General features: G+C 43.6%; 1 protein-coding gene across 2 annotated transcripts in view; it reads right to left on the reverse strand.

Annotated features, from left to right (window-relative positions):
- The window catches only part of ARMH4 (armadillo like helical domain containing 4), a 158,781-nt gene that overhangs the window by 94,175 nt on the left and 38,811 nt on the right, over positions 1-25,795 (reverse strand). The window contains exons 1-2 of one of the 2 annotated variants that reach the window (XM_075926314.1): positions 14,763-14,901; positions 2,140-3,577 (exon numbers count right to left, since the gene is read on the reverse strand). In XM_075926314.1, coding sequence (XP_075782429.1) covers positions 2,140-3,520 — 1,381 coding nt within the window. In that variant the 5' untranslated portion in view covers positions 3,521-3,577; positions 14,763-14,901. Of the gene's footprint in view, positions 1-2,139; positions 3,578-14,762; positions 14,902-25,795 lie in introns of those variants that run through there. The other variant, XM_075926317.1, reaches the window with a different exon arrangement.

Below are 25,795 nucleotides of genomic sequence, written 5' to 3' on the forward strand. Positions count from 1 at the left end.
TCCCACGGAAGGAATCGGTTTTCTCTCTCATTTTTGTCCCATTGAATATTCTGTCTAGTTCAGGGGTGTGCAAATACCGGCCCACAGACTGGATCTAGACCACCAGGGGTAGTCCCTGGCGAGTCCCCACTGCTATAGTTACCATAGTTCCCATAGGTGACCGCAACTCCCATTGGCCACGGGTTGCCAGTCCCAGTCTGCACCACTTCCTGCCTCTCCCATTGGCCAGGAATACCGATCTGTGGCCAATGGGAGCTGCAATTACTGGTACTAGCTGAGGCGCAAGTAAACATAGCGGCAGCCCTCCAGGGATTAACCCTGACGAACTGCTGCCATTGTATTGCACACCCCAGGCTACTTCCTCTCGGCAGTGTCTAGACTGGCAAGTTTTCTGCAAAATCAGCTGCTTTGCAGAAAAACTTGCCAGCTGTCTACACTGGCTCCTTGAATTTCTGCAAGAACACTGACTTCCTACTGTCTGAAATCAGTGCTTCTTGCGGAAATACTATGCTGCTCCCGTTTGGGCAAAAGCCCTCTTGCGCAAATCATTTGCACAAAAGGGCCAGTGTAGACAGCACAGTATTGTTTTGCGCAAAAAAGCCCTGATGGCTAAAATGGAGATCGGGGCTTTTTTGCACAAAAACGCGTCTAGATTGGCACGGACGCTTTTCCGCAAAAAGTGCTTTTTGCCAGTCTAGACGTAGCCCTAAGTATAAATACTGGAGCTGTGAGGGACTGCTATGCACAAAGCCAGGGAAGGCAAGACTACCTCTGTGCAATCCTTGCTCATGCAGTTTTCCCAATGAGACCCAATACTAGCCTATAGCCAGAGCCTGGAGCGCTCTGCAATCTCACAAAAATTGCCAAAGAATCTGAGCCAGACCACAGAATTTTGAGTTGTCTGCAAACATCCTGAGCAGCAGCAATTGCTCCAGGATAAAGAGGTCAATAACCCTTCTGTTCCCACATCAACAAAGACAGCACAATGGTCTCTAGGCCATCGGTTACCTGCTCTTCTCCTCCAGTGGAATCACTGTCCTGATCCTTCAGATTCTCCAATGTCACTGGCTACTGAGAAAATTCACTCTAGAAACAGTTGTACCTGGCTTGATGATGGTTCACTGAGTTCACACGCACAGCACTTGAGTTTAAGTTTACAGCCATCTCACAATGTAAAGAAAACTACGACCCCAGAACCCAACTGGAATTCCACCTGCTTATGCCATGGCTGAATCTGGCCCATAGACGGACTTGCCTCTATAGGAGCTTTGAAGTTCCTACCTTTTGGAACAGTGAACGCAGGAATACACACACACATTTTTAATTAAAGAAACCCCCACGTTTGAGAATATATAAATGGCACTCTCTGACCAGAAAATTTTAAAAATCTCCTTAAAACAGGTTTTATATTTCTTCTTTCTTTCTCTTCCCCTGCTGATGGTCAAATTCATCAGGCATTTGTACACGACGCTCATCCCTATGTGCCCCTATTGACTATTGCCTTTTCAGTTTCAGCTTTGCTGCTTCTGTTACCGATAAACATTCTCTCTTTAGGGCATGAAGTAGAGCATACATATTAGCTCAGTGCATGAGTGTGATTTCACCTCATCACTCTCATCATCAACAAAAGAGTGAAACTGGTTAGACATTAGAAAAAACTTCCTAATTGTCAGCGTGGTTAAGCATTGGAATAAATTGCCTGGGGTGTTTGTGGAATCTCCGTCATTGGACACTTTTAAGAGCAGATCAGCCAAACACATGTCAGGGATGGTCTAGATACTTAGCCCTGCCATGACTGCAGGGGACTGGATTAGATGACCTCTCGAGGTCCCTTTCAAGTTCTAAAATTCTATGATACTAAGACTATGTATGAGGTGCTGTCAACAGCTCAAAATGCACAAAAATGTATATTTAGCCATTTCATTCATTTCTACTGTTACTCATAGCTATAGCATGTAGCAGCCTCTTTAAATATTTATACTGCAGAGGCAGATTAGCCTTGAGCTATAAATCAAAGCCATCTTTGTTCACTTTTGTTCTTCGATTTTAAGGAGACAAATCAATAACAAAGGTGGCTCTCTCAATACCATGTTGGAAAGGAAGCAGAGGTTTTATTTTTGATGTGGGTAGGCAAGTTACCTTGTAACGTATTTCCCGGGGTAAGGAAGACATTGGATTTTGTGTCCATCATAGTAACCGTCTCTGGCAATAACAAGGAGACACTTTTCCTATCCTCCATTGTGATTGGTTCTGTATTTTTCATGGTGTCTATAGCAGCCACTTCAGCTTCTGCCAAGGGACTTGTGAAATAAACAGAAGTTTGGACAGCGGAAAATGTTGGCATCACCTCTCCCTGCACCGGCACCTGTGCTGGCTCTGGGAACATGTTTTTTTCTAATTTCATGGTAGCTGCATCTGCAGAAGCTGTAAACGGCATGGCTCTTTTCACGTCATCCTCCTCATCTCCTCCTGTTGTCCATGGCGGTTCCGCTCCCACATAGTTCTGTTTTATCTCCTCATGCTTTGAGCCTCTTACCTGACTTATAGCTCCTAATTTTGTATCATCCCAATCATCACTCAGCACAGAGACAGCAGGAGCCACTGTGACAGCACTAGCTTCCACGCGCAAACTTCCTTGCCTGCTGTCGGTTTCTGCTTCCAAATTTAGGGAGGCATCAGTGGATACAAATGTCTGTTCCGCAGTGAGGGCATCTGCAGCTGTTAGCTGCAACAGGCTCCCTCCTTTGGGAGTTCCGTGCTCTGAATCAGCTGTTTGATCGGCCAAAATTACGGGGCTTGTGGGGTAGTCACTCACCACCTCTGAGTTTTGGGCTCTGGGGTGCAGAGTGGGTCGTTCTTCATAGCTCAGCTGGGGTGTAGCTGAGAGGTCGGAACCATCATCTGCCTTCTTCTTTCCTTCTATAGCATCCGTCCTAAAAAAGTAGTTATCCAGGTCACTAATAAAACTATGCCCTGCCTCTGTGCTACCTCCTACTGTTGTCTTGATCACCGTACTACTGAGCACATCAGCCTCAATGTCCGGGTTGAGAGTTGTCAATGCTGTTGTTAGCATGGCCTTCAATAGCCCGTTTTCACTCAGTTCTTTGTTTGGCCCAGTGGGACTCAACTCACTTTCGTCTGTTGCAACCATTGACTCCACAGGGGTATAAACATCAAGGCTCTTGCTGCCTATGAAAAGATTATCGCTAAGACTCGGGTGTTGCGTTTCTCCTTTAGCAGTGAAGATCTTGTTTAATGAAGTCCCAGATGGCTCTGCTGATACCCCAGATGGCTCTTCTGTGACAGCAACGTGGGCTGTTTGCTCAGAAGGGCGTAGGTTATTTTCCAGGCTTTGCATGCTCATGCTCTTGTCTTCCAGCCCATTCCCTGCCAATGCAGTTTGTTGGACCCACCCTGTGTCTTTCTTCAGTGTCTGAAAGCTTAGGCATTGCAGGCTGGTGGAGTAGAGCAGGATGCTGCATATGACCATGCAAATGTGAAATCCTATTGATCTGCTCATATTGGAAGAAAGATGTGCACGGAACCTTGCGGACTTGACAATTCCAGGAAGTGAGCCCTAGGAAAAGAAAAACACAGTGAACAAATTAGTCACTTGTAAACGCTTCAAATTAACACTTTAAGATAAATGCAGGTAAATGGGTCACCTTGACAATGGGACAGGTTAATAGTCTCTAAGGTAATTTGTGGTCAGGAATTGACACTATTCTTTTTCCATCCCTGCTATCTATTCTGGTCATTCCTGCTGCATTTTGGGTTTCATTTTATTTCTGTGTGTTCTAGTGCCTAGTAGAAACATATCCTCACTCCTGAGTTCTCAACCAGCTTTGACATTGACACGCTTAAGATACAAGAGATACCAATCTCATGGGGTGAAATGAAAATTAATCAGTTTGGCCCTGTTCCAGTAAAGGACGCAAATATGTGTGTAATATGACGCAAGTCAGTAGGCCTGCTAACTTCAGTGGAACTGTTCCCCTGCTTAAAATTATGCACATACTTGTGAGCTTTGCTTGATCAGGCCTTAATGTGTCCCAGCCACTTTCAAGATATAAAACGTTACCTTGGTGCTAAGTATCATTGTTCTCCCAGAAACAGGACACGGTGGTAAAATATACTCTGAATATCTGATTGCAAAAATTCCTGTAGACTATCTAGCTAGCTATCTACATATCTACATATATACACACACATACATGCTCACCAGGTTGCATGACAGCAGAAAAATCCTAACATGGGGGGGGACGGGACGCGGAGGTATAAAACTAGCCTCCCAGCTATTTTAATCTGGCCCTCGAGCTTCTGCTGGGGAGTGGGGTCTGGGATTCCCCCTGCTCCACGTGACTCCCAGAAGCAGCAGAATGTCCCCCTTTTGGCTGGCTCCTATGTGTAAGGGAAGGAGAGGGCTTCATGTGCTGCTCCCACCCCAAGCACCATGCCCACAGCTCTCATTGGCTGGGAACTGTGGCCAATGGGAGCTGCAGGGTCAGAGCCTGCAGACGTGGAAGCAGCGCACAGAGCTGCCTGGCTGCATGTCCATGTAAGAGCTGTGGGGATGTTTCACTGTTTCTGGGAGCCGCCTGAGGAGGAAAGTGCAGCCCAGAGCCTGCACCCCTGAATCCCCTTCCCCCATACCCGAAACTCCTGCCCCAGCTCTGATCCCCTTCTCAACGCCCGAACCCTCAGTCCCAACCCAGAGCACCCTCTTGTACCCCAAGCCCCTCATCCCCAATCTCACTCAGAGTCCACACCCCAGCCAGTGCCTTCACACCTTCTTGCACCCCAACTTCCTACCTAGCCCTTATTCCCCTTTTGTCCTCTGGACCCTTTGATACTAGCCTGGAATCTCCCCATCCAACCCCAAACTCCTCATTCCTGGCCCCACCCCACAGCCTGCAACCCTAGCAAGAGCCCTCACACATACACATACCCCAACCCCCTGCCCAAGCCCGCATCTCACTCCTGCCCACTGACCTCCTTGGTCCCAGCTCGAAACTCCTTCGTGGACCCCAAACTACTCATCCCTGGCCCAACCCTAGAACCTGCACCCCCCCCCCCCCTACAGCCCAACCTTAATTTCATGAGCATTCATCATGGCCCTCCATACAATTACCATACCCTCAGGCCAAAACGTTTGCCCACCCCTCTCCTAACATGACCTATTAAAATTAGGGATGTTAGATAGTGGGTAATAGAATAGTCAACTAACCGCATGAATTCTTAGCAGTTAATTGACTATTTTATAGTCCTCAGGGGCGGGGTCAGCAGCCAGTGCGCTCTGGTCTCACTTCTCAGGAGCCCCCGACACCCTGCGCTGCTACCTCTGTATCACCCTGTGGGGCTTCTGCTTTTCAAAAACCAGAAGCATGGTAGCAATGGCATGAGTGGGGACTGAAGCATTCCTCGCTCGCACCATTTCCCACTGAGCCTCTACTTCTTCTGCCCCCCAAGGAGATGGTGCTGGGGGGAACCGGCTTTTAAGAAGGCTCCCCCCAGCACTGGCTCCTGCTCCCCACACCTTGCTGCCTCTCTCTAATAGAGGCAGCATGGGGGAGGAAGCAATTAGTTGCATCAATAGTCGACTATCCAATGAGCTTATGCTTATAGGATAGTCAACTAGGGTACGTCTAGACTACATGGCTCCGCCGACGGAGCCATGTAGATTTTTTTTTTTTGGCAAAGGCAAATGAAGCCGCGATTTAAATGATCGCGGCTTCATTTACATTTACATGGCTGCCGCGCTGAGCCGACAAACAGCTGATCAGCTGTTTGTCGGCTCACGCGCTAGTCTGGACGTTCCCCCTGTCGACATCAAAGCCCTTTGTCGGCAGCCCCGGTAAACCTCATTCCACGAGGAATAACGGGGCTGCCGACAAAGGGCTTTGATGTTGGCAGGGGAGCGTCCAGACTATCGCGCGAGCCGACAAACAGCTGATCAGCTGTTTGTCGGCTCAGCGCGGTAGCCATGTAAATGTAAATGAAGCCGCGATCATTTAAATCGCGGCTTCATTTGCCTATGTGTCTAATCTACATGCCTCTGCCGACAGAGGCATATAGTCTAGACACAGCCCTAGTTACTAGTTGCTTACATCCCTATTCGGAATAATGTCAGCTACTCTGAAATAACAAAGTGCACCTCCACACTACAAGCCTTTATTTCAAAATAATGTCGAGCTGGAGGACTTCTTATCCGACTCCTATAACCCTAATTTCCCAAGGAGTAAGGGAAGTCAAAAGAATAGTGTTCTTCCTTTGACTTCCTGCTGTGTAGACAGCGCCAAACGCCGAAACAAGGTATTTCAACTTCAGCTATACAACTGACATAGCTGAAGTTGCGTAGCTTATTTCAACTTTAGCCCTGCTGTGTAGACGTACGTTTAGCGCTTTCCAATGACTAAATTATTATATTATATAATTTTTTTTAAAATCAATAATGCCCAATGGCAGGTGTCTGCCTTTCTGTATGAATACAAATTATTTTCACCTCATGATGGCTTGCCAGTTAAAGTTACTTGGAGATTGAAGAACAGTCTTAAATTCGACACTTGCCAACAAGGACTTAACAAGAATTTGAACTTTCTCACCCATTACCAAGACAGTTTCCCCAATTATCACCTGTAATACCATTAACTCACAAACATCCCACTCTCCCTACCTTTAATATCAGCAATTCACAGACACTTACCTTCCTTCCTCCCCCTTCCCACCCCCCCGCATCCCCCTTCTGTTCTGCAATGTGATTTGTCCTTTTCATATTTGTTCATTTTTTTTAATTGTATCCTTTGGTATATATGGTTGTGACTACTTTCTTCCACTATTTGATCTGAGGAAGTGGGTCTGGCCCACGAAAGCTCATCATCTTATAAACCATCTTGTTAGTCTTTAAAGTGCTACATTGTCCTGCATTTTGCTTCAGTCTTTTAAAGGATTTTTAATAGGAAATTTGACTCCAAATGTTTCTAAATAAACATATAATTAAGATATAGAAATATATCTACAGAATATAGAAGAGTTCTCAAAGGAAATAATTTTAGAAGAAAAAAAATCAAATCTACTTTTCCCTACAATGCTTGAAACTCAAGCATTGTAGCTTTTCATTAATGTAAGAGAACCCAGAGATAAAACTGACTAGAAAACAATGTGTTTTCAGTGTGTTCCCTGCAAGCAATTCAGAAAGCAAACATACTCCAGAAATAGCTGATACTAAGATTTGTAATTTTGTTTTCAAATTTAACACTCTAGCCCTATGTCTGCATTATGAGCTGGGGCGGGGGGTGGTTCTCTGCTGGGGTACACACACTCAGACTAGCTCTCATCACGTTAGTGTGAGTATAAATAGCAATGTAGCCATGGCAGCACCGGTAGCCAGGCGGAAACCAGCATGAGCTGTGCTGAGTACAAACCTGCAGAGAGTATGTAGTGGGCATGGCTCAGCTACGTCTCTGCTGCTGCTACCCATGCTTCCACAGCTACATTGCTATTTGTACTCATCCTAACTTCACAAATAAGTGTCTGTAAGCAGGAGAATCACACCTCTAGCTTGTAATGTAGATATAGCCTAAGGCACTGTTTGTAAAACAGGTAAGGGAAGGGGTTTTTTGGGTTTGGGGGGGGGTAGATATATGTCTTTTAATCTATGTCTGTCAAGTTAATTATATCATTTTACACTATTTTAAAAAATTCTTAAAGTGTTTATTTACTTAAGAACAGCTGTACTGGGTCACACCAATTGTCCATCTTAGCCCAGTATCCTGTCTTCCAACAGTGGCCAATGCCAGGCGCTTCAGAAGGAATTAAGGCAATGTCTACACTACCAGGTTATTTTGAAATAGTTATTTTGAGAATTGTTATTTTGAAATAACTTATTTCAAATCACACTTATTCCTCTTCACAAGCAGGAATTATTATTTCAAAATAACAGACTTGATCGTGTGGATGCTCACCTTGTTATTTTGAAATATGCCAGTGTAGATATGCCCTAACAGACCAGGCAATCATTGAGGGTACGTCTACACTATAGGACAAAGTCGAACTAAGATATGCAACTTCAGCTATGTTAATTGTGTGGCTGAAGTCAAAGTAGCTTAACTCAGCTTTTGGTGATGTCTACACTGTAGGAAGTCAAAGGAAGAACATTCTTCCTTCGACTTCCCTTACTTGTTGTGAAAGCAGGGTTACCGGCATCGACCGGAGTGCTTCACTAGACTGCTAATTCGAACCCTGGAAGAATGACAGTGACCCATCATCTGTCATACATTCCCAGCAAGTGGGAGTATTGAAGTGGGTTTTTTTCTGCTCTTCTTTTCCACCCCCACCACAACTAGAGTTCCCTATAAACTGAACACTTGTGCGGCAATTCAGGAGAGAGCCAAACGCTGCCCAGTTAATTAGCAGGTGCCCACAATTAATTTTTTTGTTTCTATTAGTGGTGCACATTCACACGTGCCTTGGCACACAAAAAAATTATTCTGCACATGGAATGGAAAAAAAAATCAGAGGGAACACTGACCACCATTAATAGCACATAACTGGTTGATATGCAGTGCTGGCCTAGTATTATCATAATTTGCATTACTGTAGTACATAGAGATACCAACTGAGATCAGAGGCTTGTTGTGCTAGATACTGTGCATACATAGTGAGGGTGTAGTTATACAGAAGGGCTGAACACAAAATAAGCTACACAAATTGAGCTACGTCAATTGTATAGCTTATTTCGAAATACCTTATTTCGAAAAAAGGAGCGTCTACACAGCACTTATTTCAAAATAGAGCCCTTTTCCTCCGCCTTCCCTTACTCCTCGTACAACGAGGATTATAGGAGTCAGAGTAAAAAGTCCTCCAGCTTGACAGTATTTCGACAATATTTCAAAATAATTGCCTGCTGTGTAGATGCAGACTATGTTATTTCAAAATAACACGTTATTTCGAAATACTGTTGCTGTGTAGACGTACCCTGACAGACAGTGCCCCTTGCCTGAAAAAAGCTTATCATCTCAACAGACAAGGCAGAAAAACAGTAGAAGACGAGAAGTATTATGATCACCATTTTACAAAAGGGAACAGAGACACAGAGGCTACGTCTACACTGGCATGATTTTCCGGAAATGCTTTTAACGGAAAAGATTTCCGTTAAAAGCATTTTCGGAAAAGAGCGTCTAGATTGGCAGGACGCTTTTCTGGAAAAGCACTTTTTGTGGAAAAGTGTCCGTGGCCAATCTAGATGCGCTTTTCCGCAAAAAAGCCCCGATCGCCATTTTTGCAATCGGGGCTTTTTTGCGGAAAAGAAATCTCTGCTGTCTACACTGGCCCTTTTGCGCAAAAGTCTTTTGGAAAAAGACTTTTGCCCGAACAGGAGCAGCATAGTTTTTCCGCAAAAGCACTGACAATCTTACATGAGATCGTCGGTGCTTTTCCGGAAATTCAAGTGGCCAGTGTAGACAGCTGGCAAGTTTTTCGGCAAAAGCAGATGATTTTGTGGAAAAACTTGCCAGTCTAGACACAGCCAGAGAGTTTAACTCACATTCCAAGTCTGTGTCAGGAATTCAACTTAGATCTCTTGACTTGAACAGGGCTCTGTTGCAGGCACAGAAGTCTTTGCAGGATTGGGGCCTAAGAATTTATTAATGACAGCAAGGACCCGTTTCAAAGAAGAGTTAGCAAAGCTTAAGGCCAGATTTAGCTTTAAAAAAAAAAGCTGGATTGGATTTTGCATCTAAGAAGCATCACAAGTATCCCCCCCATCCTCTTAAATAAAATAATATAGCATATTAAACAAATTAACAGTAGAAAGCTTAAAGCAAAGCCGATTTAGGTTTTAATTAGTAATCAACTAGCCAGGGGTCTATTTGCACATCTCTGTTCTCTTTTCTGGCTGTTGTAGGATTTGTCTATCCTACAAACATGAGTCAGGGGACCCATGTACAACTTAATTAAACTTTGCAATTGTGATTAGGACCTAACCATGTCCCCAGAACTGGGCTAAAGTCAAGGGTTTTTGTTCACAGGGTAGGATACATTAGATAGTTTTTTCCACGTATCAAACATTTTGAGCACCTCAGGTCTTGCCAAAAACATCCGCTTCAAGCTAACCCCTTCCAGGAGAAAGGAATTTAGAGGGGGAGTCAAAATCAGGCTGGTTGTGGGAAGCTAGTGACAGCTTTGACTCTGGAGTCACTGCTGCCATTTTCTGTGCCCTACAGGAATCTAGGGGTTAAAACAACCCCAACTCTTCTCCAGCATTGCTGAGCAATACAAGTAGACTGGAGGGAAAGCCCAGCTCTTCCCTCTGAAGAGGCACCGGTGGCCCATCATAACACTCTTGGGCTATGTCTACACTGGCGGCTTCTTGCGCAAGGGTTCTTGTGCAAGAAGTCTGGCACAAGAACACGTCCACACTGCCATGTGCGAGCTGTGCTTTTGCGCAAGCGCGCCCATGGCAGCATGGATGCTCTCTTGCGCAAGAAAGCTCTGATGCCCATTTTAGCCATAGGGCTTTCTTGCGCAAGAAACCCCTGCCGAGCGTCTACACTGTCCTCTTGCGCAAGAGCTCTTGTGCAAGAAGCACTCTCTTACCACGCCGTACTGTAAATTTCCTTGTACAAGAGCAGGCGGGCAGTGTGGATGCTCTGCAGGTTCTTGCGCAAGAACGGCTGTACTTGCGCAAGAAGCTGCGAGTGTGGACATAGCCTTGGAGTAAGCTGGACAGCTTTAAACTTTTACAGTGTAAAATTAAAGGTATAAATCCATTAGGTCAGAAGAGAGAGGTAAGGAGGCAGAAAGGCGGGGGGCTGATCATAACAAGGGATATGAGCTAACAGAGGGGTGCCCTCCAGTGGTCTGGGAATACAACTTCTGAGATCTGATCCTGACACTGACTTTATTTCCTGCCTTCGGTGAGTCAGTTGAACAAGCAGAAGTCCCGTGAGGAGCCTCAGTGTAAATAGGCCACCAGCTGAGGCACTGTTTTAAGAACAGTGTTGATTAGGTTTTCTCTGAGCCAAGTTACAGCCCCAATGCTGTGGTGTAACAGCAATTATCACAGCTGATAGAATGGTTTTTTTTTTCTGATAAAGGATTCTCAATCCATGAAAAGTCAATTGTTTGGTTTAAGAGTGACTGCAGGCTCGGAGTTGCCCTTCTTGGGAAAGTCTTATTTTATATTGAGAATCAGCTTTGAGAAAGTCCCATCTCTCAAATCCTATAATTGCTTTCACACAGCCAGGCATGGGATGGCAGATTGGGAGTGAAGATCACAAGTAAATTTCCCATTCAGGAAAGTCATCTGCTGCATAGCCAAGGAGCTGGTGGATGTGTGGGACAAAGAGCAAACAGCTAGCAGAGAATCACAAAAGCTAACAACAGAAAAATCAATTAGCAGATCAAATCTTATCCCCATGCTACTGCATAATTGTTCCCTACAATATACTTGATAGCACTTTCTTCAGTCCAATTTTAAACAGCTCAACCAATGGGGTTTCCATGGAAAATTAGCCTCTCCACTATTTTCTGGTTTTTGGTAAGTTCTAATCATATTTTCCAATTGCAAACCCTCTGACGGGATGAGCATCAAGCTTTAGACACACAAATAAATACAATTGCCCTGATGGTCCATCTTCCATGTCTCAAGCTTACGCTTGGGCTTTGAAGTTACTGAAATGACTGCATGTATCCTGTAGAAAAAGCATAGAGGATTTCACAGCGCCAGACAAATCACCAGATGACCTTTGTGGTAGCTGTCTCTCCACATCTTTGAGCGCAAGCTTGAGGATACCAGCTTTGCCCAGCTGAATGGTTCCAGGCGTGTTCAGCAAAGCGATTCATTTGCTGATTTATTAAAAACAATATGGTATGACAAACTCTGGAACTTTTCAAAATAAATATGAAAATATGTGCAAAACATACAATAGTAATTGCCAACAATCAAATTCCATAACACTGGCGTGCACTGCTAATGCATACCAATCCAAAGGCTTTATCCATTATGATGGACACAAAAGCCAGGGGATTGTACACAACAGTGGCCTGACATTGCAGAACTCTAATTATTTGTCATAATTTATGGACAAATGCCTGTATTTCTCCTCATGCTATACTATTGCCCATTCAGTCTTCCAATACAGCAGACATCTGAACACCATTCATTCCCAGTTAGTTCAAATAAACAAACCTCAATTCGCTAGAAGTATCTGGCCAGCTCTCCCAGCTAACAGCTTCCAGCCACAAGGAGTAAAATGACTTCATAAAAAGAAGCCAATAACAAACATGTCCGTCAGATTCAAGAAAAGGCTGACACAAGACTATTATTTTGCCACTCCATAAACAACCTATTGCTTCTTTGTTTGGACAAGTTCACTATAGTATATCACATGTATCACTATGAAGCCAAAAGATGCTTTATTTTCGAAGAAACAAACTATTGTATTCACCAGTTCTATGGAGGCATCTACCCTAAAAGGGATAAAAGACCAAACAAAACAAAACCTCTGGATCATTCACCTTTCTGCACTACTATGGTCCAGGCTGGAGACATTGCAACACTCTCTTCTGATCTTTCCTACAGTCATTTGTGATTTTAAAATGTATATTTTACTGCAGTTTTTGTCTTTCTTTCTTAAAAAATGGAAAAATAAAAGGAAAACCTCATAGTATGTCTCATGTGGTATTCTCAAACAGTATATTGTTTTGTCAGTGACTACATATGGTGTTTGGATATTTATCTAAATAAATCCCTAGTTATCCCTGTATATCTACAGATAGACAGATATGCAGTGTAACTTCCACAACTCTTCTTGAAGCTTCACTCGATAAGGGTTACTGTGTGTTCACTGCTTCAGTTCCATTGTTGCATTACTGGTAATGCAGGATCACATCTATGTTTGACCATGCTACTAAAAAGCTCAACATATCCATTTGCTTTCCACACCTTTCATGTTGATGTTCACACCACACCACAAGTGAACAGACTGGAGTGTTCTTGAATTGTCATGCTCTAATAATCCAACTGGGGAAAAGAGCATATGGGGAAAGCATGAGCATAGAGGTGTTAAATTACTGCTGAGTTAGAGGTGGACTGGCTGGCTTGCTGGACATGGCTGGCAAAATATCGGTTGTTTCATACTGAGGAAATCTGTCATTATAAAAGCCATCATAAGAACTCACCTGCCACATAAAACATAAATCCGTTTCCTTGGCACATTTTTTCATTGTTTTCCTTACTAATGAGCAGTAAAAACTGAAACCTTTTATCCAACAAAACCATCCTGGACCACTACAAATTCAAACAACATAGAATCTGGATCCAAATCACCTCTGGCTTTACAAAAACAAAGTCTTTTTTCCCCTCAACTCAGCACTGCAAATTACTGAAGCCATCTGTGTTGAAACAAATAGTTTCCTCATTGCAGTTTATATTATTATCTTTATCTCACTTGACCCTGTAGTGGTTTTAGAGACAAAGCAGATTCAGGAAGCAGTACCTGGTATCAGATTAGTAATACATATCACTTTCAGAGCATTTTGCATTTTCAATGTATTGTATAAATACTAGTTCATTTTCAGAACATGCTGTAAATTAGGTGAATATTATTATCCCATTTAACAGTCAGAGAAACTGCATAAACACAGAGGTTAAGTACCATCCCCAAGGACACACAGTGAGTTGGTCACTGAGCCAGAACTAATACTTTTGGTCCCTTTTAAAAATGATTTTGCAGCATTAATCTGTGCTCTTCATGGTTTTCTACCCAAACAATCAAGTTTCAAAACGTGTCCCATAATAATGCTTGGGTGACCCCCCAGTTATTTCCAGAGCATCAGACTGTGTTGCCATCCACAACGGGCTGTGATTTCGGTTTCCATCAGGCTAAAGAAGAATCATGGCTATGAGGGGAAAGCCTTTCCAGGCACACTAACACCTCCCGCCTCCTAGCCATGAAGGGAACAAAGGAAAAGACCAGCCATGTCCATTTCTTTTCCCAGCATTCTCTTCCCCCTAGGTCTGCTGCTGTGCAAAATCCCTCCTGTGCAGCATAACATCTCACTGAGATGGCCATGCCCTGTAACCCAACAGCTGCGTAAAAGGTGAGTGGCAGGCCTGGCATGCGGGGACAGGGGACAATCTGCACTGACAAGGGTAGCCCCAAGGTGGGCAAGAAGAAGGCAAAAATAAAAACTATCCTGACAGTCTCCAAGGGCCAACCCCTTTCCCCTCTCCTGCTCATCTCGGGCACAAGGCAGAACCCTTCAGCCCGCATCTACATCCACTCGGGAAGAAGCAGGACGGCTACCCGGCTCCCTCCCCAGGCCAGGTCACGACGCAAGTGAGCGCCCCGCACAATAGCCTTGTTTTCCTGGGCAGCGGCAGAGGGAAGGCGGCACCAGCAGCCAGCCACTCCGAGCAGCCTGGACTCCGAAAGTCGCACGCTCAGATCCCTGCCAGACGCCCATTCCGTGGGCAGAGGACGGCTCTCTCACGACATGCCACGGGCTCGGGGACCCAGCGGGGGAGGCAGCCAAGCCAGGCCGGGCTCGGAGAACTTGCTGGGCCCGGGAGAAGCAGCGGGGGGGGAGCGGCGCCCCGCACAAAAGGAGGCCAAAGGCAGCGGCATCCACGGAGCACAAAGGAGGTCCCGCCGCGGTGCCCAGCGCATCCCCCGGCCAGCCCGGCTTCCTTGCACGGGGCCACGCGGGGACCCCCCGCTCGGGAGCCGCGCCCGCATCGCCCCTCGGGGCAGAGCCCTCACCTGAGCCTCGCCGGTCCCCTCAGCCGGGCAGCAGAGCCAAGGCGCATCGGGAGCCAGCCGGGCCAGCGCTCAGCATCCCGCCGCCGGCTGCCTTCCCCGGCCAGTGGGGAGGGGAGAGCGAGCCCGGGCCGCTTTCTTATTCATGAGCCGCTCGTCCCCGCTCCGGGATTGGGCAGGAGGCAGCGGCCGGACACGCCCCCGTGCCGCCTGCTGGCTGAGCGGCCGCCCCCAGGAGACCTGCGGCATCAGCGCAGCGAGGGGGGCCCCGCAGAGCAGGGTCGCACTCGCCCGCGGGGTCTTGAGTCTGATGGGGGCGGTAGAGAGAGGGGGGGGGTGAACGTGGAGAAGGCGGGGGTTGCTTAGGGGTGCAGGTGTGGGGCAAGCTACCCAGAGAGCCCCTGGCCTGCTGTCCTGGGGCGCAGGCCCTCCTCAGCCTGCTGGCAAAGTCTGAAGCTCTTGGGAACCGAAGGGGTGGATTGTCCCTGTTGCTTCAGTCTCTTGCCCTGGGGAGGGTACAGGTACTTGGGGGTCACTGTGTTCATGAGGAAGTCAATTACTTTTTGGTCACGGTCCAGATTTCTCAGTCCTGGTAAAGTCAAAGTCCAGATGCCCGAGAAAATAATCATAGAATCCTAGGACTGGAAGGGACCTCGAGAGGTCATCAAGTCCAGTCCCCTGTCCTCATGGCAGGACCAAATACTGTCTAGACCATCCCTGATAGACATTTATCTAACCTACTCTTAAATATCTCCACAGATGGGGATTCCACAACCTCCCTGGGCAATTTATTCCAGTATTTGACTACCCTGACAGTTAGGAACTTTTTCCTAATGTCCAACCTAAACCTCCCCTGCTGCAGTTTAAGCCCATTGCTTCTTGTTCTATCCTCAGAGGCCAAGATGAACAAGTTTTCTCCCTCCTCTTTATGACACCCTTTTAGATACCTGAAAACTGCTATCATGTCCCCCCCCCCCCCCCATCTACTCTTTTCTAAACTAAACAAACCCAATTCTTTCATAGGTCATGTTCTCTAGACCTTTCATCATTCTTGTTGCTCTTCTCTGGACCCTCTCCAATTTCTCCACATCTTTCTTGAAATGCGGTGCCCAGAACTGGACACAATACTCCAACTGAGGCCTATAATAACAAATAGCAATGGTAATAAGTAAATAAAAAGATGTAAGGGGCCCTGCAAAAGCATCTGGCAGCCTGGATTTTCCTCATGAAGTAGGTTGTAGAAGGGAAGAGGGGCTCTCATGTCACAAGAGGAGAGCTGTGGGGAAGGGGAGAGCTTTAAACCCAAGCCAGGGAAAGGAGGAGTAGTGCTTCCCCCAATTTTAGAGCTTGTATTTTAACCCCATGCTTCTTCCTTTGTGACATCAAAGAATCATAGAAGATTTGGGCTGAAAGAAACCTCAGAAGATCATCTAGTCCAACCTCTACTCAAAGCAGGACCAACCCCAACTAAATCATCCCAGTCAAGGCTTTGTCAAGCCTAACCTTGAGACATTTAAGGATAAAGATTCCACCACCTCCCTAGGCAAAGTATTCCTCTTAGGATGCGTCTACACAGCACTAGCGACGAGCAGTCCTGTGGCACCTTATAGACTAACTGAAGTGTAGGAGCATAAGCTTTCGTGGGCAAAGACCCACTTCGTCAGATGCAGCCTTCTCCTCGTCGCTTTTGCAGATTCAGACTAACACGGCTACCCCTCTGATACTACACAGCACAGTATCTCAAAGTAAGATAAGCAATTTGAGCTACGCAAATTGCGTATCTTATTTCAATACTATTTCAAAATAGCTTATTTTGTCACCGCTCCAAATTTCAAAATAAAGTGCTATTCTAAAATGTCCCTTACTCCTCATAGAATAAGGTTTACAGGGATGTCAGAATAGTGAGCCCGAAATAACGGGCTTGCTGTGAAGATGCGGGATAGCTATTTTGGGATACTCCGGTATCCTGAAATAGCGTTACAGTGTATACATAGCCTTAGTGAAGTAGTTGTTCCTAATATCCAGTCTAGACCTCCCACACTGCTACTTGAGACCATTGCTTCTTGTCCTGTCATCTGCCACCAGTGAGAACAGCCTGGCTCCATCTTTAGAACCCCCTTCAGGTAGTTGAAGGCTGCTATCAAATCTCCCCACCCCCTACTCTTCTGCAGACTAAATAAGCCCAGTTCCCTCTGCCTTTCCTCAGAAGTCATATGTTCCAACCCCCTAATCATTTTCCTTACCCTCCACTGGACTGTCTCCAATTTGTCCATGTCCTTTCTGTAATGTGGGTCCCAAAACTGGACACATTACTCTAGATGTGGCTTTACCAGTGCCGAAGAGAGGGAAATAATAATTTCCTTCGATCTGCTGGCAGTGTTCCTAACAAATGCAGCCCAATATACCATTAACCTGTTTGGCTACAAGAGCATACTGTTGAATCATATCCAGCTTCTCTTACACTGTAACCCCCAGGTCTTTTTCTGCACAACTGCCTCTTAACCAGTCAGTCCCCATCCTGTAGCAGTGCAGGGATTCTTCCATCCTAAGTGCAGGACTCTGCACTTGTCCTTGTTGAATCTCATCAGATTTCTTTTGGCCCAATCTTCCAATTTGTCTGGCCACTCTGGACCCTATCCCTACCCTCAAGTGTATCAACCTCTCCCCTGCCCCCTCCGGATTAGTGTCATTGACGGGCTTTAGATCAGAACATTGCTAAACAATTCCTTAAGCATGTAATTCACTGACAGTCAGTTTCTTTTGGTCACAGTGCCGTTTCTTTACATTTTCATTAGCATTCAAGTCATTGTTAACAGGAAAATATTTTTGAATGTACTGCAGGCAAGTTAATATCACATAATAGGGTTGTGTCCTCAGCAATTGACAATGAGGGATCAAAGTGATGCTGGTGGTTTGAGGCAGCATCCAAAGAACTAGCCTGAGATGCTGAGGAAATGCTTTTCATAAGGAGAATTATGCTTATGTTCAAGCCTTGGAATATGACAGCTTTTGTTAGAGTGAAAAAGCATGGTGCAATTGTGAGCAATGAAAAATAATTTGACAGTGTAAATATTCTGGGCCCAAACCATAAAAATGAATCCAACATTAAATTTGTTTTGCTCAGCTAAATGTAAACTACAATTTAATACAGCTATTCCCTGTAATATAGCAATGCTAGTTGTAAACTGTACAGTCACCGCATTTTGAACTACTCCCATGCACAGTTGAATGGTAAACATCTTATTAGTCCTTTTCTGGTCATAAAATGAATAGTCATCCCTCTGAGTCCACACATGGCATGGTTTCCAGTTTTGTTATATTCTTGTTTTTAAGCCTTCTTAATCCTAGTATACAGGACAACTGAGTCATCTCACCATTTTCCACACAAAAATGTCCATGTGCATAGCCCATGAGCAGGACAGGTGGTTGTTTAATGCCCTTTTGTAGCTCCCAGAACTCTTGGAATAATTTTCCAGCTCACTCCCAGTTCAGGGACTAAAGGAAAAATATACAAGGCCCAATTCTCATTTCTAGCCACACAACTGGAGAAAGAAGCCCAGTAGAACTGCCACTAGTTGGGGTTCCTCAAGTGGTAAGTTTGTCCTATATCATATTATATGAATTTATTTCCCCATGATTTGGATATCCCCAAAGCAATCTCAGCTCATAGCCCTTTTGCTCATAACTCTTCTAAAAGATTGCCTTCCCCAAAGCTATCTGGGCTCATGGCCCTGTTGCTCAGAACTCTTGTAAGAGATTCTTGTAAGAGATTGCCTTTCTTGATGTAAAAAATGTAAAGATAGCCCACTATCAAAACATTAATTTATCCTGATTTATAGTCATACAATCACATGACAAAAGACAAAGCCTCGGCCTTTTAGCCTATTGGTGTATTTGCACAACCATGCCAGAAACATCTATTCAGTCTTGGAGTCACACACATTCAGCCAGCAAGAAATGGGAGTGCTGGAAAGACAGGCTATAGTGCCCAGTAAGAGGCTAATACATTTGAGTGGCTCAGTAGCCACTAATAGCAAAATTGTCAAGCTTTCATAGGGGTCCCATCCAATCCTCCTTGGCATAGTGAGGATGGCGAGTAAGAATGTGGCTATACTGCACTGTTATTTTGAGATAACTAGTGTTATTTCGAGATAACGTGAGCGTCTACACAGCCATTCTGTTATTTCAAAATAATTTTGAAATAATGAGCGGCTTATTCCGAAATCTGTAAACCTCATTCTACGAAGAATAATTCCCATTCCAAAATAGCTATTTTGAAATAAGGCGTGTGTAGACACTCCACTGCTGCTCTTTTGAAATAGCCCCTCACCAGGGCCATTCTAAGTTATTCCTCCCCAGTGTCGTCTGGGGCTCTAAATTGAGATAGCACGTCTACATTAGGGAAGCCTGCCTCGGACTAATTTTGCGGCTTCCCTGCAGTGTAGACGTGCTATTTTGAAATAAGCTATTTCAGAATAACTATTCCGGAATACCTTATTTCGAAATAAGCGTGCACTGTAGACGTACACGTCAGGTGTGTCTACACTGCAGGGCTTAACTGGAAATAAGCTACGCAAATTGAGCTACGTCAATTGAGTATCCTATTTCAAAATAGCTTATTTCGAAATAAGGTGCATCTACATATCACTTATTTAAAAATAGAGCACTCTTCCTCCGACTTCCCTTACTCCTCGTACAATGAGGGTTATAGGAGTTGGAGTAAGAAGTCCTCCAGCTTGACAGTATTTTGACACTATTTCGAAATAACTGCCTGCTGTGTAGATGCGAACTAAGTTATTTCAGAATAGCGCTAATTATTTCGAAATAGTGTTGCAGTGTAGACATACCCTTTTATGAGGCCCAAAGATGGGATGTGAAATACTCCCACCAAAAGGTTTTTAAATATTCTTTTTTTAATAAAGGCTAGTGGGAACCATGTACAGTACACTTTTTGGGCTGCTTTTATTTATGTTTCTATGGATTGAAGTATATTTAAGGCACTATGTTTTTAAATATTGGAGGTAAGATTTCAAGCTCTCTATGTGGGTTCAACAGTACAATTGCATTTAACATTAACTGGAGACCTACAGCTAAACCCTAAGGCACCCCTTATATGCCAATTAAGGTTAACTTGCTTTGGCATGGTGTGTCATTTTCCTTTTCATGCTGTATTGTTAGTCTTTTGAAGCTTGATATGTAGGATTGGGATAGGGGGAGATATCTAAGCACTACAGGGAATTGATAGGTGGCTTGTTTCCATCTGAGTTTAGTTTGGGGTTTTTTTTAGCACTTTATTTCTGAAAAAGTATCAATATGAAATGTGGGGGTGTTAGTATTCACTGCATTGATTTGTTGCCTTTTAATAGATATATGAAAGGGAGCGAGTATTACACAGAACTTAGAGTGAGGCCCTAGGATTCAGAATCCCTGAGCTCTGTTCCTGGCTCTGCAACTGATATGTGCAACCTTGGGCAAACCTGTTAAAGTGTAGTTCTGTTCTATAAAGTGACTATGTAAAAATGGCACCTTTTTACTCAGCAGATCTGCTCTCTGTGTATTCCAAAGTCATAGCTGCTGACTTTAGTGACAAAAATTGGTTTTTACTGCTTTCTCACTCCTGTGAGCATTGCAGAGACAAATGAACTGAGAAAGTGTAAGATGAAGTCTATTTCTGCTTGTGGGATTAATTACTAAATTGCAGTCATCAGCAGGGATACCCAAGCATAAACTAGCCTGGATGCCTTTTTAATTATTGGTGGCACTTTAAAAACTAACAAAACATGTAGATGGTATCATGAGCTTTCGCAGGCATCTGAAGAAGTGGGCTGTGCCCACAAAAGCTCATGATACCATCTACAACTACATGTTTTGTTAGTCTTTAACGTGCTCCCAGACTATTTGTTCGTTTTAAAGTTTATCCTGTACAGACTAACTTGGCTACCCCCTGAAGCTTTTAAATTATTGTTAGGGATGACAAACAAGAAAGAAAGAACCCCAGATAGACTTTCTTGACTGAGCTTGATAGCAGATTGAATTTACAGGGCTGGCTGTTAGACAAAACCTCCATATTTACTTGTAACATGAGCACGTATGAAATAGAGTATGAACTCCATGATACTGTGTGGGCCCGCTCTTTGAACTCTCTCTTCCTATCTGTAAAATGGGGAAAACACTCTCTTTTCCAGAGAACCAATGTAAACTTGGTGTTATTTAATAGCAATGACAGCCGCTTACTGGGAAGAATAATTCCACTTTGTGGAAATGTTTCCAGGTGATTTTAAGGTGAATTGCAAACCAAAAATCCAAATTGAGTTGTGCTGAACTTTCTATGTTTAATATCACCAGTAACTGATGTCAGTCATTCAGCACGGAAATAAACATTAACTATTTAAATGTTTTCTTTACCTTCTGTGAGCTCTTGTTGGTATTTCTGACTCACTTAAGATATCTGAGCTTATTACATCACGGATACCAGAAGCTTCATTGTAACATATATGTGATGTCAGATAATGGTGAATGTTTATTCAGTAGAACATTTTATTTCATTTTAACTATTTCCAGAATTTTCTTTAAGTGAACAGTTCTCTTTATCGGCATCAATTTTTAATCTATGCATCACTTTTTAATCTAGGCTGATAACTGTAGTGTTCCACTTAAATAATTCTACCTACATTATTGTGCTTATCATTTCATAGGCTATCATTAACCACTGTAACAAAAGACAGGACTATGCAGCACTGTAAAGACTAACATGCTGCATAGTCCTGTCTTTTGTTTCAGCAGGACCAGACTAACACGGCTACATCTCTATTACCGTTAACCACTGTGGAAGAGTGAAACAAGCCGTGTCCTTTTTGGGTTTGCTAGGGGGCTGTGGTAAACCTTGGAACTGTAAGATGTGCGGGGGAGGCTGAGAAGCTAAGAAAATGGAGATTTCTTATAAACTGCAGTAGGGTTGAATGGCAGATCTCTGATAGGAAGCTATAAGTACATAGCCCCAGGTGCTCTGTAGCAAGCTGAACCTAAATAATACAGTAGCTCAAATAAATTAAAAAACGGACATTTCATAATTAATTAATTATGAACATGAATAACAGTCTGCATTGTGGCCCCACTGAATTGAATTTGATTGACTTGACCTTATCTCCCCACTGTCAATTTTTACTAACTTGCAGATTTTGGTCTTGATAAGACAGAAGCAAAGGAATGTGACACTTTATCTTTTACACTCCCCCTCTCCTTCCCAGCTGGACTATCAAATGACAGACTAATCAAGTCCCTCCTTTTTAATGTTTCTAAAGGAATTGTGTTGCAACATCAGAAACGCTAATTCATGAATTGTTAATAGACTTTGTGATTCATAGATTTTTAAGGCCAGAAAGGAGCAGTCTGATTATCTAGTCTGACCTCTTCTCAATACAGCGCATCAATCTTAACTCTGAAGATATTTTTGGAGTCTGATATTGCAGTGACTATTTTTGTGCTGATATACACATTTTTTATGTATTTATTTTCAGGTTATGCAGGAGGTACCAGTATTACTTTGAACACACATGGGTATAGTTGAGTTTCAGTAGGAAATAATCCTTCCTGCATTTAGAGGACAGGTTTTTTATATACATATAATTTGTTGTACAAGTTCCATTTTCAATCTGCTACTATAATAAACAGTGAGGTGAAAATATAATGAAATTTTGCTTGATGAGATACGTCTCATTTGTTTTTAGGCTCTTCTATGGTTTTCATCACCGAAGGATTTGAGTGCCTCACATGAATTAAGCCTCATAATCTATGAGGGAAGGATGGGTTATCCTCATTTACAGATGATTATAACTGAAGGCATAGAGAGATTACGTGATTTGCCCAATGTGTTCAGAGTAAAACCATGGGAGAGGCAAGATTTTGGTATCCCACCCTCCCCAAATCACTGCTTCCTCTTAGTACCCCCCGATCTATCCTCTCAAAGATATATCTAGACTATAGAGTTTTATCGGAAAAACAGCCATTTTTCCAACAAAACTTGAGTTACATCCACACAGTAAATCGAAAGAACAGAGGGCTTTTTGTGCAATTGGTAATCCTCATTCTACGAGGAAGAAGCCTTTTTGTGAAAGAGCTCTTCCACAAAAAGTCGTGTGTGAATGGGGAAGAGGGAGCTTTTTCGGAAAAAGAGGAAAGAGGAAAAAGCACAGATGTCCTCGTGGCTATTCTGTCCATAGCAATCACTGCTTACATGCGAGATAGCGTCCATTCAGTGTGGACGCTATCTTTCGAAAAAGTGCATCACTTTTTTGATGCACTTTTGCAGTGTGGACACTCTCTTGCTCAAGAAGTTTTTTCAGAAGATCTCTTCCAGAAAAAACTTCTTGCACAAGAAACCTAGTCTAGACAGGTGTCATTTCCTTCCTTCAAAGAGAGTCTTTGTATCTGCTCATCTATGGTGTCCCCCCAACCCCTGGACTTATTCCAAAATGTACCCTAGAATCCTTTGTACCAGCTGTAGCAGTGATTCAAAAGAAAAACCACCAGAAAAATCATCAGCTGCACCCTAACAGTACCAAAGCTTCTGAGGTACAGCCAAGATCCAAAGATACCTGCTATGCATGGCTGAAAAGAATGGTAACATCTTTTTAGAATGGGATAAAGGATGGGTATCCAGTGCCAATTGTGGGGAAGGGGATTTTAATGATGATTGTTAGTCATTATGCCAAACTGGGCTGAAATATAACTCCTAGGCAAAAAGTTGTAAAATCCCATTACCAATCTCTTGAAATAGCTATTTTCCTACCAGAGCAAGGAGAGGCCTCACTGGAAAGACATAAGAGGGAAAAGAAAAGAAAATGAGGGTATGTCTAGACTGTGAGGTGGTGGGTTTGAGTTCTGTCCTTCCCCCCCCCCCTCAGGGAGACACTGTGGGGCCAACACCTGTTCCCGACAAATGGAGCAGGTTCTGGCATTATGAAGATAGGATAAGGGATGTCCTGGAAGTGGGGTGGATTCTGGAGTGGCCTACTGGATAGGGCCTTCACCTGGGGAGCATAGGATGGTGTTCTTTAGTCCTGCATGCCCCCTTCCCCTCTCTGCCACGTCCAGGGAATGTGTTCGCTCTTCCACTTTTTTTTTTTTTGCGGAAAAGCAAAAGCGCTCTTTCGGAAGCCCTGTCTTCCTCATTCTATGAGGAAGAAGGGATCTTCCGAAAGAGGGGGATTTTCTTAAATTTGGCCCAGTGTAGACGGGCCAAATTTCAGAAAAGCCTCTTCAGAAAAAAAATCCAAAAAACCTAGCCTGAGTGAGAGGAAGAAAACGGAAAGTCATGAAGACAGAGGAGGGAGAGGAATTTTTCCAAGTGAATGAGGAAAAAGCCCATGAAGAAAAAGGAGAGAGAAATGAAATGAAAGAGGAAAGATTCTAAAAATTAAAGTATTAAAAGCCTCAGGGAAAAATCAGTAATGGGGAAAACCAACCAGTAACAATTGCACTGCAGGCTGTGCATTCATCAAAGGATTTTACACTTAGAATCTACACATATGGCAACCTCACAAAGTATAAACTCAGCCACTAGTTATCTCCAGAAAACTTAGAATTAACCATTCGCCAAAGAACTTCTCTAAACACATCCTATATTTCATCCACATACCACAGCCTTTTCCATGAAGTATTCAAAGGCAGTGTCAAAGAGATACTAAACTGCTCAAGATAATTAAGACAAAGCAGACTGTGAAGAGCTTCAAAAGGATCTCACAAGAGTAGGTGACCGGGCAACAAAATGGCAAATGAATTTTAATGTTCATAAATGCAAAGTAATACACACTGGAAAAAAGTAATCCCAACTATATATACAAAATGATGGGGACTAATTTAGCAATAACCACTCAAGAAAGAGATCTTGGAGTCATTGAGGATAGTTTTCTGAAAACATCCACTGAGCGTGCAGCAGCAGTCAAAAAAGCAAACAGAATGTTTGGAATCATTACAAAAGGGATAGAGAATAAGACAAAGGATTATATAAATAAATCTATATAAATCCATGGTATGCCCACATCTTGAATACTGCATACAGATGTGGTTGCCTCATCTCAAAAAAGATATATTGGCATTGGAAAAGGTTCAGAAAAGGGCAACAAAAATGATTAGGATTTTGGAACAGGACTCATATGAAGAGAGATTAAAAAGACTGGAACTTTTCATCTCAGAAAAGAGGAGATGGGGGATATGATAGAGGTCTATAAAATCATGACAGGTATGGAGAAAGTGAATAACATAAGAACTACAACATAGTACTATGAGTCACCAAATTAAATTAATAGGTAGCATGTTTAAAACAAACAAAAGGACATTTTCTTCATGCAGCGCACAGTCAATCTGTGGAACTCCTTGCCAGAGGATGTCGTGAAGACCAAGACTTTAATGGGGTTCATAAAAGAACTAAATAAATTCATGGATGTTAGGTCCATCAATTATTAGCCAATATGGGTAGGAATGGTGTCCCTAGCCTCTGTTTGTCAAGAGAGGGATCACTTGATGATTACCTGTTCTGTTCCCGCCCTCTGGGGCATCTGCAATTGGCCACTGTTGGAAGACAAGATGCTGGGCTAAATGGACCCTTGGTCTGACCCAGGAGGGGTGTTCTTATGTTTCTATGAGATAACTGTTAGCAAGGAATGGCCCGTATTGCTAAGCCTCCGTAGAGTAGTACTGACATGTTTATCATGGGAAATTATTATAGCCAAGAGCTGGCAAGTTGAGGTCAAAGCAACGGTCAGAGTTCAGAGAGCATTCATTAGAGGAGTTAAACAGAGCAAGATTTTTAAATCTCTAAATTCTTGTTATCATCTAATTTCATAGTCCTCTCTTCTGAGACTGTGAATAATTATCTTCATATATATTGTCATCCTGAAGGTATTTATAGTCTGAATCTTATGGTTCAGCACAGCCATCTGTTTCTCGATCAGTTACATATCTGGGAAAACAGGACTACATTTCACATTTTAAGAGCAGATTCCTTGATTAAACCAGCATGCTCTAGATAGAATGTT

Source organism: Pelodiscus sinensis, chromosome 4, assembly GCF_049634645.1.
Source record: "Pelodiscus sinensis isolate JC-2024 chromosome 4, ASM4963464v1, whole genome shotgun sequence".
Lineage (NCBI taxonomy): Eukaryota > Metazoa > Chordata > Testudines > Trionychidae > Pelodiscus > Pelodiscus sinensis.